General features: G+C 34.2%; 2 protein-coding genes and 1 long non-coding RNA gene across 3 annotated transcripts in view; 2 read left to right on the forward strand and 1 right to left on the reverse strand.

Moving 5' to 3' along the window:
- Positions 1–835: 835 nt before the first annotated feature.
- LOC130590621 (uncharacterized) lies at positions 836–2,924 on the reverse strand. The gene is made up of 3 exons (XR_008968462.1): positions 2,757–2,924; positions 1,749–1,809; positions 836–1,012 (listed from the first exon to the last, which is right to left on the reverse strand). It is a non-coding gene; the product is annotated as an uncharacterized LOC130590621 (long non-coding RNA).
- A 5,557-nt stretch (positions 2,925–8,481) lies between these two features.
- LOC104886656 (hypothetical protein) lies at positions 8,482–8,841 on the forward strand. Its single transcript, XM_010671122.1, has one exon. The coding sequence runs from the start codon at positions 8,482–8,484 to the stop codon at positions 8,839–8,841; it is 360 nt and encodes a 119-aa protein (XP_010669424.1).
- Positions 8,842–15,573: 6,732 nt separating this feature from the next.
- LOC104886609 (probable magnesium transporter NIPA9) overlaps positions 15,574–19,629 on the forward strand; it is a 12,870-nt gene continuing 8,814 nt past the window's right edge. Inside the window, exons 1-3 of the mRNA XM_010671071.4 lie at positions 15,574–15,907; positions 17,258–17,356; positions 18,684–18,813. Of these exons, the coding sequence (XP_010669373.1) occupies positions 15,797–15,907; positions 17,258–17,356; positions 18,684–18,813 (340 nt within the window). The 5' untranslated portion in view covers positions 15,574–15,796. The remainder of the gene's footprint in view (positions 15,908–17,257; positions 17,357–18,683; positions 18,814–19,629) is intronic.

Consider the following 19,629-nt stretch of genomic DNA (forward strand, 5'->3'; position numbering starts at 1 on the left):
CTGAAGCAAAAGAGTTGTTGAGTCAACCTATTAGTGTTCAAGAGACTGACAAAGCTTTATGGTCAATTAACATAACTGCAGTCACTTTGGTTTTAAAGAAAGGTGATGCTAGATATGCTAAGGGCTATATAGACCTATAGCCTGTTGCTCTACTTTCTACAAAATAATCTCAAAAGTCATTACATACACACAGAATTCACAAGGTTATAAGAGAGGTGATTAACCAATCTCAGTCTAATTTTATGACAGGGAGGCATATTGCTGATAATATAGTCTTAGCAACAGAGCTAATCAAAGGTTATAGAAGAGCTCACATCTCTCCCAGATGTGTAATCAAGGTGGACATTAGGAAGGCCTATGACTCAGTTGAATGGTCTTTCCTTGAGAACATGTTAATGGAGCTAGGATTCCCTGAAAACTGTATCAGATGGATTATGACTTGTGTTCAAAGTGTTTCCTACTCCATCTTAGTCAATGGTATTCCCACCAAGGCTTTTAGAGCAAAAAAAGGATTGAGACAGGGAGATCCACTATTCCCTTTTCTCGTTGCATTATGTATGGAATACTTGAGTAGGTGTTTGGGTAGACTTAAGTTAAATCTTGACTTTAACTTTCACCTCAAATGTGAAAAATTACACCTAACTCATTTAATGTGTGCTGATGACCTTCTACTTTTTGCCAGGGCTAACATGAGCTCCATTGTGAAAATCATGGATGCTTTTCAGTCTTTCTCACTAGCATCTGGTTTAGCAGCAAGTATGGAGAAAGTAGCTGTAACGCCTCGAAAATTCATAACCTTAATTAATTCACAATTGCTCATACTTAGCAGCGGAAATGGAATTTAAGCCTGTGGGATATGGCCCACTAATACAATGCAACCCTAAATTGTCCTTGATAATTATACATAAATACTTGACTCAAATAATAATAATTTCTCTAACACAAGATACCGCACACTTTCCCTTGAACATGTTCCTTATTAACAACGCTCTTGCAATGGCTATGCTCATACCTAAAACAGAAAACAAAAAATCATGAGCCGAAGCTCAGTAACATACTACCCTAACAGCGTAAATTCATTTCAATTCATTTTATTTGCAAACAGGGAGAAGAGAATATGGTAAAACATATTTCAAATTCGTAATGAAATAATAGCAAAGTAAATAATTATGAATAACATCTCGATACTTCATAAGTTCCCATTATCTTTTCATCTTTTAGCTTGGTAACTGGCGAGTATAGACATGTGATGACCCTCAAGGAGCCCAGCTCCCTTTTTGGGTACATCACCATGTGATGATCCTCAAGGAGTCCAGCTCCCTTTTTGGATATACCACCATGCGATGATCCTCAAGGAGCCCCGCTCCCTTTTTAGATACACCGCTCGCTCCAAAATAGCATGCGGTACCCCTCAAGGAGCCCGGCTCCCTTTTCGGGTGTACGGCAGGTGCGAAGGTATGTGCACGACCATAAAGTAGATAAGCGTAACATTATACTGCCAGAACCTCTTTCACTTTTATTTATCATGTTTCGTTTATTTAGCATTCACCGGCATACGCCATAGATCTTTCATGAATCACACTTGAGTATCAATAAGTCATAAAATCATCATTTACGAAATTCATTCGAAAACAATTTAATCCCACAATCCATATAATAATCACATCATAAAATTCTTAACATAATTATAAACATCATTTCACAAACACATTTCGAAGGGGGTCGTGGGTGTTAGCAATAGATGTTACCTCGATTCCTGCTTAATAACCTTGAGAGTCGGGGGAGGCTGTAACATCCTTTCCGTTTAATCTAACCATGAAACGACGCAACAAAAATGTAAATATTCGATTTCTTTTAACAATTGACCTTTAGTTATTGGTGTTACTTTTTATTATCGAAGATCGTTGTTGACGCTACATATGTTTATTATTTAAGCTTACGTTACTTTAATTAATAGAATTATAATTTTACTCGTCATATATTTGAGCTATAGGTACCTTATTCAATTTAATAAGTAACTAAGCTTCAACAAGTTTTATAATAATTTAAGTTATCGTAGCCTAACTAATCATAAATTACGAATATTCATTTGTGATTTCAGATTACAGGAGTAAATTGATAATTACTAAGTGATGTTATTGCTAAGTTTTCTCGTCAATTCGTAATATTATACGTTTATCATAAATAGTTGTCATACATTTATAATTTAAAATAGTGACCATTAGTCTTGTGGTTCATGATTCATACTAATTTCGTAATCAATGGCTCCATATTATAACTATTTCATTCTTGTAATCTAAACCATATATGTGTGATCATACTTTAATTGTTATTCTTGCTAATATTTCATTCACTAGAAACTTGAGTGGAACTATTATTACTAATAATCACTTTATTCAACTCATATTATAATTTATACCTAACTAGTATTAAGCTAAAGTGATTGCTAACATAATATTAATTAGCTCAAACATAATCATAATTAGGACTTAAATATTTGTAATTGAGAGTAATTTTACGTTAGGATAACTAGATTTTATACTCAAATTTCATATTACAAGAATTAGTGATTATTAATTAGTTTAGCCTAATAAAAGTGAGTTTCGATTTTAATATTAGTCCAATCATCTTTCTTAATATAAGTTTAGTTTAATTAAAAATCAGCTTGTTGGCCCAAGTGAGTAACATGGCCTAATCTATTTGAGCTTAACTCATTTAAACAAATGAAACACAAAGTTGGAGAGGTATTATCATACCTCTGCTCAGTTGAGCAGTCACAAAAACAGGGGATGGGAGGGAGATTGGCCGGCAGTGGGGTCCTGCGGCAGTGGCGAGGCATCGCGGTGGGAGGCGCGAAAACCGGAGGTTCTGGGTGGTTCGTCGGCGCGGAATTCCGGCAGTGCTGGGCTCGTGTTCGCCGGCGCACGAGGAGAGAGAGAGTTGGGGCGAGAGAAAAAAAATGCATGCGGGAGGCAGGAGAAAGCGTGCGGTTGGTGGAGCGCTGGTTGCAGCAACTGACGCCGGAGGGTGGCGCTTCGGTGGTGCAAGTTGTGGTGGCAGCAGCGTGGTGGTGCGAGTTATGATAACTCGAAACAGAGGAGAGAGAGTTGTGCGAAAATATGGAAGCTTTGAGGGGTGTTTTTGGGGGCTTTTTCCGGGCGAAGGTGGTGGTTTTCCGGCGAGGATTTAAGTGGAGTTGTGGGTGGGTGATAATGGTGGAGAAATCATGGCTATTTATAGCCATTGTTATGGTTAAATTTTGTGAATTTGGATGGGTTGGATTTGATGAAAAAAATCTGAAATTTGGGTGGGTTTGATTTGATAAATATTAGATTTTTGGATGGGTTTAGATTGAATTGTGGTTTTTAATGGAAGTTGAATTTGTTTGTGCATAATAATCCATGAGTGGAGTTAAAACTCCATTGTTGGGTACTGGGGTTGGTTTGTGAAGAAAATGTGGAAATGGGTTGTTGATGAAACGTATTCTGTTGTTTGCTTTGGTTTTCTTTTCTTTTTTTTTTTTTTTTTTTTTTTTTTCTTTTCTTTTCTTTTTCTTTTCCTTTTCCTTTCTATTCCTAATACCACTAATTTGTTCTATCATTGGATTAGAAGTAGTTCTAATATCTAATTTATTTATTATTTTATTTTCTTACTTTAATTAATGAAATCATAACTTGTTATTAATTGCAACTCTTGCTGTACATAATAAATATATATCTTCTAACAAACTAATTATCCATTACTTGGACATAAAATAACAAAATTTCGATTATAACTTATTATTAAATGAAAAAAATTAGCCACTGATTATTATTATATAATTTAAGAAAGTTTAAATTTTCGGGATATTACAGTAGCATCTACTTGCGGGGGTAACTCTAGATGAGGCTGAAAACTTGGCAGCAACAGTTCATCTCCCAATTGGTATTCTGCCTTTTAAATAACAGGGAGTCCCACTCACTCCTATGAAGTTAACTTTCTCACAATGTAAGCCACTGATTGAGAAAATCATAGAGAGATCTCAAAGCTGGATGGCCCACCTTTTCTCTTATGCTGGAAGACTTCAGCTTATCAGAACAATTTTGAGTATTATGCAGAATTACTGGGGACATATTTTCCCTCTCTATAAAAAGAAGTTATTAGAGCTGTTGAAAGTATATGCAGCGGGTTCCTATGGACTGGGGCTGTCAATGCATCTCATAAAGCTCCTGTGGCCTGGGCTAACTTTTATAAGCCAAAGTCAGCTGGGGGGTGGAACCTGGTAAATATGAAAATTTGGAACAAGGTAGCCATACTGAAGCTTTTGTGGGCATTGGCTTTCAAAAGTGACAAATTGTGGGTAAGATGGGTCAATGCTTATTATATAAAAAGAGGTTCTATAACTAGTGTTGTTATCAAAAGCAACACATCCTGGCTCATTAGGAAAATTGTTGACAATATTGACCTCCTAAATGATCTAGGAGGTTGAGAGAATATGCTTCATCATGGGTATTATAGCATCAAAGAAGTATACAATATAATTTTGAAATAGATCCTAGGGAGTGAAGATCTTGTTGGGTGGATAAGACTTATATGCAATAACAAGGCTATTCCAAAAAGCAAGTTCATCTTGTGGCTTACAGTCCAAAACAGACTATACACCACTGATAGATTGAGTCAATGGAATATTTAGTATAATAGAAGCTGCTATCTTTGTGACAGAGCACAAGAATCACTGAACCATCTATTCTTTGAATGTGATTATGCTGCTAGTATATGGAAATCTCTATTACAATTTTGGGGATCAATCGTCAAATTCAGTGATTTCAAGGTAAAAGGCAAATAGCTGCAACAAAGGCACATAGCAGGAGCCAAAAGTCTAGAATATATGTATTAATGTTTACAGAAGCAGTGTATATAATCTGGCTACAACGTAACAAAAAACTGTTTAGAGGGATTTGTTTGCCTACACAACATGTAATCAAGGTCATTATTTTCAAAGTGTCTGTGAGAAGTGATGATAGAGATAGAAAATTGTTAATTCTCTAGAAGTTGTCTTGTTTGCTGTATACTGTCTCTTGTTGAGATGAGTTAGGTGGCTTTGTAGTCTTTGGTGTGTAATTCTCTTTTTTTTTTTTGGTAGCCAATAAAACTTTGAATTGCCAAAAAAAAAAGATCTGACATATAAATATATAAAGAAGAAATTTCACAATTTGATTATGAATCTTTCTCCTCCCATTGTGGTCGCCAAAAAACTTGTTGGTGCAAATTTAGTTTATTGACTTTGCAAACAAGTCAATGCACATCCAATAGTTTGATACTGAATGCCACGGGAGGCTTAGTCCCTGAAGGTTACCAGTTTTAATTAGATAAAACCTTGCTAATGTACTTTGTTATAATTTAATTGATTAAACTATAACGCCTAATAAATTCACGCAAAACGCAATAAATTGAACCAGACGCAATAGTTAATCTATTAATCATAACAAAACATTTTCATTCACATCACAAACTTTAAGTACAAATTTTACAACATATACGAAAATAAGCCAGGCTGGACAACTAAAGAGAAAACACGAAGATTATTACCTCCATGAGTTTTTGCTTCAACTGGAGAACTAAAGAACTTGGCGCGAGTACATGTTCTAAATCTAGTGAACTAAAATATAACCCCAGAAGGGGGTTGGCTAGGCTAAGACTAGGCTACCCTAGAAAAGAGTAATTTACAAATTGTTGTTTGTTGTGTTGATTGTCTTGTGCTTGATGATTTTTCCTTTATTTATAAACCAACGTGCTACGTATATTCCATGCATCTTTGGAGGGAAAACATTTGAATTATCTTTCATTAAAATCTCAACCATCTTCTGGCGCTAAGCAACTGTAGCGCATCTTCTTCCTTATGTGGACTCATCTCTTGATTATTCTGTAACTGCTTGTGCCTTTGTCATTCTTTGACTTTCATCTCCTGGAGACCTTGATTGACTTTGACCTTCATTGACTTTCTTTCGTGGGCTTTATATTATGACTGAGCCTTCATATTAGAGCGAGATTAAATCTTTTGAGATCTAATACAATGTACCATAATAAAAGCTATCATGCATCTAAAAATGATAGTAACAAAAACTAATCATTTTAATTGTTTAAACAATCTTCAATCACTTGAGATCCTCTTAGGAAGACCCTTATAGTTGGGAGCGTTAGGGGTGTTCAATGTCGGATATCGGATCGGATCCGATCCAAAAATTCGGATATCCGAAAATTTCGGATCGGGGAAATTGCGATCCAAAATTTTCGGATATCCGAACTTTTCGGATCGGACCACCTGGTTTTCAGATCGTATACCGGGTTTTCGGATCGGATCGCCGGATTTTCGGATCGGGTCCGTTGAATTTTTGAAAAATCCCGATCCGCATCCGATCCGAAAACCCGTTTTTTTCCGGATACCCGATCCGAAATATCCGAAATCTTAAAATCGGATCGGATAGGCGGATTTTTGGATCGGATATTTCGGCACACCCCTAGGGAGCGTGGGATATTGTTGTAATAATCCAGAGTTAAGATCATTCTTGAAAGACTAACTGTAGTTGAACGTAGTCCAGTTAATTTTTCCTTTATTATTTGATGGGAGGAAAATTATTTTATTGAATTAATGGACAAGTCATTAATAATAATGCATGTAAAAATGAGATCAAGATTTACAAGGATCATATTTCTTCAATTTTAGGATGTACGGAGATGACTCATGACTACGGCTATGTTCAGTTCACCTTATTTTTGCTTATTTCAGATCTAATCAGATCAGATCAGATCAGATCAGATCAGAAAAAATAAGTTCAGATCCGATCAGATCAGATCTGTTAGTTTTTAAACTCATTTTTACTATAAAATATCTTTCATTACATATTAGTAAAAATTATAATAATTGAATATTAATAAAGTATTCATTGAGACGAATCAAACAAGACCCCACATGACTATGTTTTTTCTTTTATATTGAGAGAAATCTAAAAGATAAGATCTTGTAATCAGATCAGTTCAGAAAAAATAAGTTCAGATCAGATCAGATCAGATAAGTTCAGATCAGAAAATTTCAGGTGAAAACATAGCCTACATCGAGGTCCATCGAATCAATCAAAGCACTAAGTGGCTGCTAATTAAACTCGATTGTTAAAGCATAATGCTATTGAATTTGATTCGGTACGGTGTTTTCCTACAAGAAGAAGTTATAGTTTGGTAGTGAAGTAATGACTCGAAGAGTAAGTGGTCAATGTTGCGGATTGCATGCATTGCTTAAACTTTTATTAATTGACAAGGCTAATGCAAGTCTATCAACCAAAAGGAACAAGCTAGCTTTACAAGATTTTATGTTTTGAATATTGACTTTTTTTTTTTTTTTATTAAACAACTAACACTAATAACTTATTTTACCTAACATATTTATAAACAATACATAGTTAAAAAACCAACAAGAAAAACCGATAAAACAACCAACTGATCAAACTAGCAAATAAGAATGTCAACAACTAACCGTCAATTAGCAAACACTCGTGATGGAGAGAGAGAATGTGGGTTTATATTTAATTGGAGTTAAAGGGGGGGGGGTTTGAAACAAAGAATTGTAATTAGAAAAAAGTGACGATAAACGCTGAAAAAGAGGAAGTCAATCCTGGAAAATTTGAGTTAGGTTTCATCTCATGCAAAAATCTACTTTTAAACCAAGGATGTCTTGGCTTAAGGTCTGTTCTCCCCAACTTATTTTCAGTTCAGATCAGTTCAGTTCAGATCAGTTCAGTTCAGTTCAGCTCTTGACAATACTTTTGCTCTCACATATCACTATTCATTTCAGTTCAATTCAATTCAGTTCAATTCAGTTCAGTTCAGTTCATCAGTTCAGCTGTTTTATGCCGAAGAGAACAGGCCCTTAGTGGTTAAGATCAAAGTGTTGTGAACGATAGGTCACAATATCGAATCCTCCCACTCCTTCTTTGTACTGCCTTCGTGACTCATATGGATAAAAAAATCTACTTTAAATTGTAAATTGCAAAAGAATTAAAATATTATTTCTCATAAAAAAGTAACTGCAATAAATCGAGAAGTTACATCATCATTAAAAAAAAAAACAAAAAAAAAGGAGGGATGAGAAATACAATTTACAATTTACAAATTACAAATTACCTCCAAAGTCCCAACAGTACACTCGAAATTCTTCACCACCTTTGACCTAGTCACCTAAACAGATCGAGGTTGCAATAATTGCAGTAAGAGGTAAAGACTATCAAATTAAGACTAACAAGTCGAGACCAACCATATAATTCCACTCCACTCCGTTTAACACGCAAAATGCTGGAATTAGCTTGCTTTTTATACTAGTCTTAGCTACTTATATCTCATCAACTAAAATCTCATAATATATGAACACATAACAAAGTCTAGACACAAATAACGACTTTTCTTCCTCCTTTTTCCCTCTGTTCTTTCAACCCAGAACACAAAAAAAAATTCATGGATGATCTTGATGAAAGATCATCATATATGCAAAATGGGAATATGCAGCTTGATTTCTACCATGGAAATACTACCAAAAATACTTGGAATGATCGAAAGAGTTACAGTTTAGGGCCATACCATGGAAACAACAATAATGTTTTTGACACCCAAATTCCAAATAATAATTTTGATAACAAGCTGAAGAAATCCAAAACTATGTCACATTCAAAAGTTTGGTGCTTTAGTGATCCAGAATTTAAGAGGAAAAGAAGGGTTGCTACTTACAGATCATACACTGTTGAAGGTAAAGTCAAAGGATCTTTTAAGAAGGGATTCAATTGGATTAAGGAGAAATTGATTTATGGGTTTTGGTAATTAATCAAATTTGGGTTGTTGTAAGTCCTTAAATTTTTCTCATTTTTATGTTTTGCTTATTTGGGAATTTGGGATTGATACTTATTTTGGATTAGTTATATGATGTTCATGGCATTGAAAATTGTACCACTGTTTTTTATTCCTTTCCTTTGCTTAATTTATACTCCCTCCGTCTCATAATATAATGCTTGTTTCTTTTTTACACGGTTGATATTATGAAAATATACATTGAGACGAATCTAACAAGATCCCACATGAATATGTTTTTTTATATATACAAATGAGAATCTTCGGTCAAATATTTTAAAGTTTGACCCACCAAAAATGAAATAGGCACTATATTATGGGACGGAGGGAGTATATAGGAGTATTGACTATTGAGTGCTGAGTGCATATATGGGTGACAATTTTTCGTGATTGTGGGGAAAAATGTGTGAATATTTCCCAAAAAAAAGATCTTCATAAAAATTACAAAAAATGTCACTAAAATATGCCAATGATGCAAATGTATGATATGAATTTGTAGTTTTTGAGGGGTTGCTAATGTAATACAAAGAATTGTTTGTTTGATTCTCCCTTATGCCATGCTGTAAACATTCAGTATTATTCGTTATACATATAACTATCCAAATTAAGTATCTCTATGATCTTTACCTATATTAACTGTTTTCAGATTTTAGATAGCATCTTTTTTCTTTTCTTTATTGCAGTTTTGGTCTGAGAATTTATATGCTTCATAAGCTTTTTTTTATTGTTAGACCAACAAAAGTTGTAGGATGAATTATATTTTAATTTATGGAACTAAAGTTTTTCCTGGCATTTATGCTGTATATATGATACAACAGAGTAGCTGAGTAAATGGTGTCTATAATAAGTTTTGATACATTGAAGATATGAGTGCTGCTGCTGCATCTCTGGTTGAATATATCTCAAACTTTTATAAGATGGGATATGCTTTTATATTGACATATTAATTTATAAACTTTCATTTTCATTCAAGATAATGAGATATATACGCTGACATAGATTACTAGCCTCAAGAATCACGTATCATGTTGTGTCGTGTTTGATACGATACTTTATTTGGATACTTCATTTCGAACTAAAAACTTGACTTTTTCTACAAAATAGCCGAATCGAACACTTGAAAACCCGTATCCGAGTAAACACTTAATACATGTCTAAGTAGCAATGCTAGTGACTATAGTTGGTTAATTTTGTCCATGAGCATTGTCATTTACTGGGACTATCGGATTAGTTAAAGATAGGGTTGCTTTTATACCCCTGGAAGCCTATTGCCGTACATTATTTTGGGGAGGCTCCATGTAAATCAAAGGCAACTGTAAAGTAGGGGTTTAAGAATGATAAATATGAAATATACTAGGATTATATCTTGTATTTAAACTTTTACTCTAGATAGTAGGTTTCCTAATAATTTTAAAATATCCTTTTGGTTGTAATCTATATAGTATGATCAATGGAAATACTCCGAACTAGTAGAGTTTACCCAAATCTAGCATGGAATCACATCCACACTAATCTTCCTAAAACCAAGATTTTTTTTTTATCCTCGATCCCCTAGCCTCGCTCTCCTAGTGTTGTGCACCCCTCCTTGCTTCCGCCGCAAATTTCCTTGAGCCACCATGACAAAAGATGGTGAATCTTTGAACCCTAGCTACCCCCTCCTCTGTCGCCTGTGGCTACCCCCACCTACCATCTTGGTTTACCCAAATCTAACAAATTAAAGAATATTGTTCTTTGGCGTAATTTTCTTGTACTTCCGTCGAATATGGTGTGTTTGTCTAACAGTCTAAGTGTGTGAGTAGACTATCTTGTGAAAATTAATCTGATTTTAGTGCAAAATTAGTTATTAGGCCCGGGCTATGCTCCGGGTAAGAAAATTTTCATCTATTAATATTGTACTTTGATATGATAGCACTAAATACAACTTGGTCTAGTGGTTAAAACTTTAGTACATGAACTTGAGATCACGGGATCAAAACCTATACTCCTTTTAATATATTAGTATAGATGAATCTTTGAAGTATTCATATCTATGTCGAAGTATGGAGAATTTGATGTGCACATCTGAAGTAGAATGAAAGTCAAACATAACTTTCAATACAAGCCGTAATTTTTCTTTTTTAAATGGAGCTGCAATTGGAATTTTGGTGTATATGTATGGCATATTGCAAGCAAAAACTACTCTTTTAGTGTTGAGTGCATAAATAAGTACTCCGAAATGACTATTGAGCTCTAATATAACGTTAGAACATATTTCAGAATTTTGACAAAAAAATTTGAGGAGTTTGTTAGATTTTTGAAACTTCAATCCCTTACTCGAAACAAATATATTGAACCCCAATTAATAATTCATATATTATAATATTTCATATTATATAGAAAGGGTTGGGTCCCCTACCCTCCCCAATGAAAAATCCGCCTCGATTTATTAGTTTGATAAATAATAAGACGTACTTGGGTTCGTGACACGAACCATAATCATTTGTTCTTGCTAATACCCTAGTCATGTACTTAGGTATTGCATTATACTCCAGCTACAACAAGTTGTTCATGCCTTCATGGAATAAAGGGTGTGCGCTCAAAGGACAAGTCCAAAAACGGCTATATATTTTTTTTTGAAAGGCCATAAAGGCCTATGTTGAAATTAATCGAAGAGGCATTGTCTTAACGTTGGTATTATGGCTAATCGAGTGGATGTAATTGGTTGGATAGAGTGTGGACCTATTAATGAGACCCATTAGGTTCGACACGTTTGGAACTATGTAAGTGTCCTCAAATACCTAATTCGATTGATTTAACGTAGGCCTCTTCTTCAATGATGCAAATTCTTAGCCCAGAATAAAGATTATAGATTTAGATTGCATTCTAATGGTTGCTCGATCTGACTCATAATTAGATAAATGAAACTGATGGAGTTGGTGACAGGTGGAAGAAGGATATCCAAAAGATAAATGAATCGGAAACAATTTGCTGAACGGGTGAAGATTTGCTCACTATAGCATGGATCAACCAATTGAGTACAAACATTCAAATCTTTTTCTTGGAAAAAATGGTTGGAAAACATTTGCATTCATATTCTAATTCTTCTCTTCTTATCTTGTAGAATTGATATTTTCTCTTTATCTCCTCTTGATTTATCTTTTCTGAGGAGATATGAACTTTGTCATTAATAATCACCTTACGACATCTACAAATATAGTTATCCTCAAGCAAAAGATGAATTGAAACATCAATGTACAAAATTTTCATCAAATTTACTAATATGAACTTTTCAATACCGCTTATTCAATTTGGTAATATTCTGACCACACATGAAATTTCATACTTAACATTTATATGATGTTTAATGTTATAGTGAATGCCCTAAACTCTTCTTCAGTAGAGGAGTACCTTATCGAAAATCAGGATAAGCTCTCAAACCTTGATTTACCTAACAACATCTAAATGCTTTACCAACATCATCTCCTACTATTTTATTTATATGAGTTGCATCTTTTTTTCCTAGAAAATATAAACATAATTTGGAGCACCATTACAATCCTACACAAAACATTGTTAAAAAGAAATGATATGTTATACTAGTTTTACAACATTATTCAAGTAGTTAATTTGATTTTTACCTTAGCAAAAAGTAATATAATGCCTTGTTTGCAATTTTCACAAGTCATTTGACAATGCAATTAATTTGTACCACTCTAAACTCTAGTATACTGTATACTCACAAATGGTTGATATTGAGCGTTGAAGTTACTTGAAATTCATCAGCCACAACCATGATATATATATACTTTCACCATAATCAATAAACATATATGTATATTGAGCTAATTGGCCAAATAAGAAAAACCTCTACGACAATGTTATCTTCACCTTATTTTAGAACCTTACTACTTATTTATTAAAAGCATATCAAACTAGACCCGATCAAATATTCATACAAGAACAACTAACTATTTACTCTGTTTAGCTTATTGCCAACTACACTTGATTCCATGTCTAAAACATCACTGAAAATTAGGTTTTTGAAACATGCACTTGGAGACAAATCTAATAAGATCCTACATGAATCTGTTATTTTTATAAGGCATTGTTAAAATACGGTTAAAGTTCAGTCTGACTAGACAGCAAAGATCCAAGTAAGAATAAATCCAATATATTCCTGTCAAAACTTATCATATCTTAATACATTCGGGCCAGATTAACTTACTTCGCTCGAAATAACATAATCTATAATCTAAGAGTGTAGTCTTTTCACCTAAATTCTCCAAACCCAACCCATAACTTGTTAAACTTTTTTTTTTTTTTTTGTAGGCTTTGTTTGGTAGGAAGGATTTGGATGGAAAAGAAAGGAAAGAAAAGGTAAAAAAAAACTTTCTCATGTTTGGTAAAAGAAAATAAGAGGAATTTGATTGGAAAGGAGAGGAAGGGGAAGGAAAAGAATACTCTTAAATCCTTGCTTTCCGTTCCTCCCAAAATGGGAGGAATTTGACAGGAAAGAAAGCTAAGAAGCTTTTACTTATGTTTATTTATTTCCTTCATTTTCTTTCCATTACTAATGACAATCCTAGTTCTGTTAGGATTCTTTATGAAGTGTCCTAGTTCTGTTAGAAGACTATGTATATTAATTACTTTATTATTCTTTATTTTATGTATTTGAATGATAAAGGAATTATATTATATTTAGGAGTCTAATTCCTTTGTCATAGAGTCTTGTTAGGAGTCCAAGTTAGATAGGATTTGTTATACTTATCCTAGGCGTGTGATATGCTTTAGTTAAGGTTAGCCAGGAGTTTTATTATTTATCTTCTTAGCTGTTGTTTATCTTATTAGTTGTTAGTGTGTGTTAGGACTTTAGTGTGTGGTGGAATTTGTTATGCTAGGGCACTAGGCGTGTAGTATTTATATTGCACGAATCATATTAATAAGGAAAATTTGTCAGAAACCATTTTTTATAATCACTTTTTTGTGAGAAACGACCTTTTAAAAGAATTTGGTTAATTAGCCACCTTTTTGGTTATTTTTTTTGTTGGAAGCCACCACTTGCCGGAATCCGGCATTGACTTCAATTTTCCAGCGTTGACCATCTGATTTTCGCCATTCTTCCCCCTTTATCTTTCTCCCCCCTCCTCCCCTCGCATCCCCGGCAACCCACCCTCCCCCCTCGCATCCCCGACAACCTCCCCTCCTCTCGCATCCCCCGGCAACCCCCTCCTCCCTCGCAACCCGCCGGCAAACACCCCCCACGACCATCCCCACCCTCCAAGCCCTAAGCCCATCTCCTCCCTTGCATCCCCCGACATCTCAAGTGGAAGAAATGGCGAAAATCTGGAAAAAAATAGCGAAAATCTGATGGTCAACGCCGGAAAATCAAGGTCAACGCCGAATTCCGACAAGTGGTGGCTTCCAACAAAAAAAGAACCAAAAAGGTGGCTAATTAACCAATTTTTTTTAAAAGGTGGTTTCTCACAAAAAAGTGATTATAAAAGGTGGTTTCTGACAAATTTTCCTATTAATAAACTAGTTTTGTTGTTTGCTTTTGCTTAAAAGAACGTCAAGTTGCATGTTTGCATTGATTTTGGTTGTCGTACCAAGAATACATAAATCTTGATTTGTGTGCATCTCCTAATCGAGGTTAGGTAGATATCCTCTAGTTCTCGAGGGAACATATAGAGCATTCCCTTTAAAGATACAATCTTTATAACATTTCGTCACCAAGTTCGAACCTTTATAGTATTTTTGTTACAAAGTTTCAATGTTTAAGTGTTCTTTACATTGTTCTTGTTTTAAAGCTTCCACAATCACATCAGCAACTAAGAAGATAAACAATAAAACTCGTAGCTAAACTTAACTCAAGCATATCACACGCCTAAGATAAGTATAGCCACGCCTAGGATAAATATTAACAAATCCTATCTAACTTAGACTCCTAACAAGAGAGACTATATGACAAAGGAATTAGACTCCTAAACATAATAGGATTCCTTTATCATCCAAATACCTAAAATAAAGAATTATAAAGCAATTAAAATACATGGTCTCCTAACAGAACTAAGACACTTTATAAAGAATCTAACAGAACTAGGATTGTGCATTTTGATGCTCCTCCCACACATCATTAAACATGTGATTCCTCTCAAATCCACCAATTATACCAAACATTAGAAACTACAACTAACTTCCTTTTTTTTTTTCCATTTATGTACTTTTTCTTTCTTTCTTTTTCCTTTCTTTATTAGAAAAATAAAATAAAAAAGTACCAAACAAAGTGGTAAGGTGAATAGAAAGCATCGAATCCCAAAGCGTGGATTATGGACTAGGGTGCACAATGCTCATTGTGCACCCAAAAAGAACATATAATGAATATAAAAGAACACAAACTTTTTTCAACAACTTTTCTATTTTAAAAAAGAACACACGGCTTAAAATTAAAGAACGTGTAAATCTATATTTATAAAAGAACAAATGTTATAATGAAAAGAATATAGTAAATGAACATCTACACTTAAGGTAAAAGAACATATACCTTTTAAATTTAAATTTGAAAAAGGAATCTTTACTTGCAAAATTTAAGGAAACAGATAACAATAATTTTTTAAAATTATAGACTCTAAAAATGATAAAACGACGTAGTTTAAAAAAGGGAGCACCATGCTCTACATTCTACATATACTTGGGTGTATGTACTTATTTGCGATCAAATCCTAGCTCGGACATGAGTTTTCATTAGCTGAGCCGCTGAGGTGCCTTTGAAAGGAGAAGCGTAGGCATATTACATCAGAGAACCAGCAAAGAAAACGCCATTACATAAAAACATTACATGACACGTCCATTTTTATACCAGTATCAAGCTTCACAAATCACACGACATTAATAAAAACACTTCCCATCTGCAATCTGCAGAGGAGAGAGAAACAGAAAGAGAAAGAGAGAGATGTGGGAAGCTGTGCTTCTAACATTAGCGGCAACGGCCGGCAATAACATTGGCAAAGTCTTGCAGAAAAAGGGCACCCTTATTTTACCCCCTCTCTCTTTCAAATTCAAGGTATTCAAATATTCAATTCCCCCTTTTAAGTTTTTGTATGATGATCTATATACCCTTTATTTTGATTTGCATTTGTGAAATTCTGATGATTTTTTGTCGGTTGGATTTTGTGGGTTCTTTTCTTTTTTGACTTTTTATGTTTGGTGAACTTTTTAGATTCATATCGGTTAGATAATGCTCATAAGAGAGTTTTTCTTGGGTTTGAATGTTGTATTATGAGTTATTAGTGTGTGGTAATCTGTATTAAGTTGGTTTTTTGCTGTTTTTTGATGATAACATTGTTAATATTGGAATCTAGGGTGTTCCTGTTTGATTCTTGCTTTGTTAATCCAAGTGTAATAAGTTGGTAGTTGACTCATATTATAGTTTTGTATTTAGTTAATTTATGTGTGTATGTGTTATATTTGATAGCTTTCTTTTGGGAATTGTTTGAGGAAAGTAGTTTGTTAGTACTATTTTATCAACTGAATAGGTGAAGAAATTTTTTGATCCTTTGAAACAATTGGGCCTTGTGTAGTTTGGAATCACATATGATCCGAAAAATGACTTGGTTTTACTTTTGGTGACTTGATTTATATGATCTCTTGAAGGGTATGCGTGGAATGGAGGAAATTAATTGAGGGGTAACAGTAATTGGAGGCTAAAGTAAGTGGTCGTAGATGGGTCATCGATAAAAAAATGTGGTCGTAGATGGGATAAGGTGGAGGAGCGGGGGATGAAAGGAAGAATTACCATGCTTATACTTAGTATCTATGTTGTTTCTTTATTTGGTTCACAGTTTCTCTTAGCTTCCTGTGATGTTAAACGATAGAGTTTTGGTTTGAATCAGCATAGCTTAAACGTCATAAATGACAGAAGCTAAGGAGGAAGATGATCTAATTAAAAAATTCAAGCTTTCGAGAGGCTTGATTTTTCCCAATGAAGTGTTAAAAGCTCAACATAACACTCATCAATTTCTAACGTGTTTTCTCTCTCCCTAATTTTCTGTATGTATAGGATTTCTTCCCTTCTTAACTCTCTAACTTATTCCTCAAGCTAACATCTAACTGAATGGTATTGCGCTACCAATAGTACCCCTCTATCTTAGGCTAGTTCATTGCAAGTTTATCCCCCCCCCCCAATTTAGGCCACATAAAACAAGAATTTTCATCCTGAAATCCAGTATCACCGAGTTCTAGTGTCATTGTTTGATGTGTACCTCTCGTCATCCCCCTTTCTCATATTTCCTTTATCCCCTAGATCTAGTTGTTCCTCAAGCTTACCATATCTGATGTTAGTTAAGGCTATATGAAAATCTCCTTCTGTAGCGATTTTTGTCTAAATCTTCTCTGATCTCATGTATGCTTTTAGGTGATCAGGACGTATGCCTTCAATAAAGCTTGGGTGACAGGATTTCTGATGGACATTGGTGGTGCACTTTTGATGTTAAGGGCATTATCTCTTGCTCCAGTAAGTTACTAAATATAGTAGTTGCTATATGTTTAAATATTTTTGTTATTGGCCTAAAATTGTTTTGAGTTTGGATTTGCCTGTGACAGATAGCAAAGGTAAGAGTTGAATGTCCTAGGAAATGAGAAAATTGTTTAAAAGTCAAATTTATAATAGTTTGAAATTGTTTGTGCCTGCTCTTGTTGGGCTTCATGTAAAAGAAAATCTTGAAACATGTACTTTGATGCTTATTGTTATGAGGTGAGGATTGATGGACAATGTAGATGGTGTGGAAGTATAAAATCCTTTCGTGTTGGGTTTTCTATGACATCTAATATTTGGTGTACATTGCAATTTCAACCCAGCTAACACACTGTCCCGGATAATTTTGAAGGTTGACTTTGATGGAAGAGTTAACTTAAGAGTTTCCTTTATACATCAAGACATACTATGCAATTCATGTATATAGGGCTTGTTGGTCAAAAGTAGTTATTGTGGTAGTTGCTAGCTATCATAGTAGCTTATAATCCCTATTTACTAATTTTTAGGTTGGATAGCAGTTGGTAAATCTTGGCTGTCAAATTGGCCTTCAAATAATTGGTTTTTGGTAAAAGTAGCTATTAGATCATAAAAGAACGAAAAATGGATTACGTTTACCTTCAAAAGCTATTGCAACATCTATTTTTATCTTAAAAGTTTATTTTATTTAGCTTTTCCGAAACATACCTCAATTTCTGAAAGCTACTTTACCAAACACTAGTTTTCACCTATACAAGAGTCTCGACGTGTTCAAAAATCTAAACGCTACTTGAAAAGCTTTTGCTGAACATACCCATAATGTTGCTTGTCTTATCGATTGCATTTACTCTTCCCTTCTTTTGTTCTTTCTATGAATTTTGGTTATCACCTTGATATGTAGTACCTGCATGTAAATTGCTTTAAGCATGGGGATAAAATTTCCAACACTGATTGATATATGTGTTACTATTATTTATTGTTGCTTGAGTCTAACACTATAAAAGAAGCAGCACGATACTTCTTGCAGTAGTCATGTATTCTATATCTTCTTGGTCTGTATGACATTCATTTTTTCTTGAAAATTTTTCGCTATATTGGTGTCTAGAAATTCACTTTTGCACAATGTGCTTGCATCTTTTTCTCAATAGCCTTTTTTTTAATCCTGTGTAATTTATTCCCATTTTTCAAGTATGATTGAGGCCTATTCTGCACACAACACTTATAAATTATCATCAGCAGCTTGGTACTTTCCTTCTTAAATTCTGCTTGTGTTAAGCTGGCATATTTCTTTCAAACCAATTTCATTTGCGATCCCTTTAAACTGTTTCAGGTATCTGTCATTCAACCTGTTTCTGGATGTGGACTTGCGATACTTTCCATTTTCTCCCACTTTTACTTGAAGGAACTTATGAATGTTGTAGATTGGATGGGAATTTTATTGGCCGGTATTGGCACAATAGGTAATGTAAGTCTGTAGAAGCTGTCTATCTCTGAATGCTGTTTCTTTTTTGATATTTTTCTTTTTCATTTGGAACCTCAAGAAGAGAACAGATTATGTGGATTGTGGAGTTGGAGGCTTGGAGCTGTGTCTTTTGGAGGAACAATGATCATGTATAAAAGATTTTAGCTGTAAAGAAGTCATTTTGAGCTGAATGTACTCCCAGTTTATGATTGCTTTCTTCTTTTTTTATTTGAAAGGAGTATTGGCCTAGTGGGTATAGGGAGAAATGTTTTGCCTACAATTTATTTTTCTTATGAGCTTTGCATTTGGATTGGACAGATGGCAAGCACCTAATACTTGAGAGAAACTCCAGTAGTTTAAATTTTCTTGAAGATTGGGGGTGATACCTTTGCCAATTTGCACCTCCCTCTTTTGTTACTAGGAAAGAGAATTTTTTTTAAAAAAATTGTATAGTGTGAATATACTAATTTTTTTTCCACATTTAGATTGAGTGTAGATGCCTGCCTGTTTGGCTATCAACTAGTATCTGATTGCTTTAGTTTTTAGGTGATAATTGTTGATATTTTCTGTATCTTGGTGTTAGGTTCTAGCTATTAGTTATTTAGACATGTAAAATGATATTACAAGAGCATGGCTAGGCTTTAGTATTTTGTGGTTATCCAATGGGTTTCTAAGAACACGGGGAGAAGAGAGACAAATTTCAAACAACTCTCAAATTATTATTAATTATGCTTAATATTCAAGAGCAGTTGGGTTTCAGACTTTTCAGGGGTATATATGCTTACTATGTTAGACTAAGGAAGAAAGAGATGTT

Source organism: Beta vulgaris, chromosome 2 (assembly GCF_026745355.1).
Source record: "Beta vulgaris subsp. vulgaris cultivar EL10 chromosome 2, EL10.2, whole genome shotgun sequence".
NCBI classification, from domain to species: Eukaryota; Viridiplantae; Streptophyta; class Magnoliopsida; order Caryophyllales; family Amaranthaceae; genus Beta; species Beta vulgaris.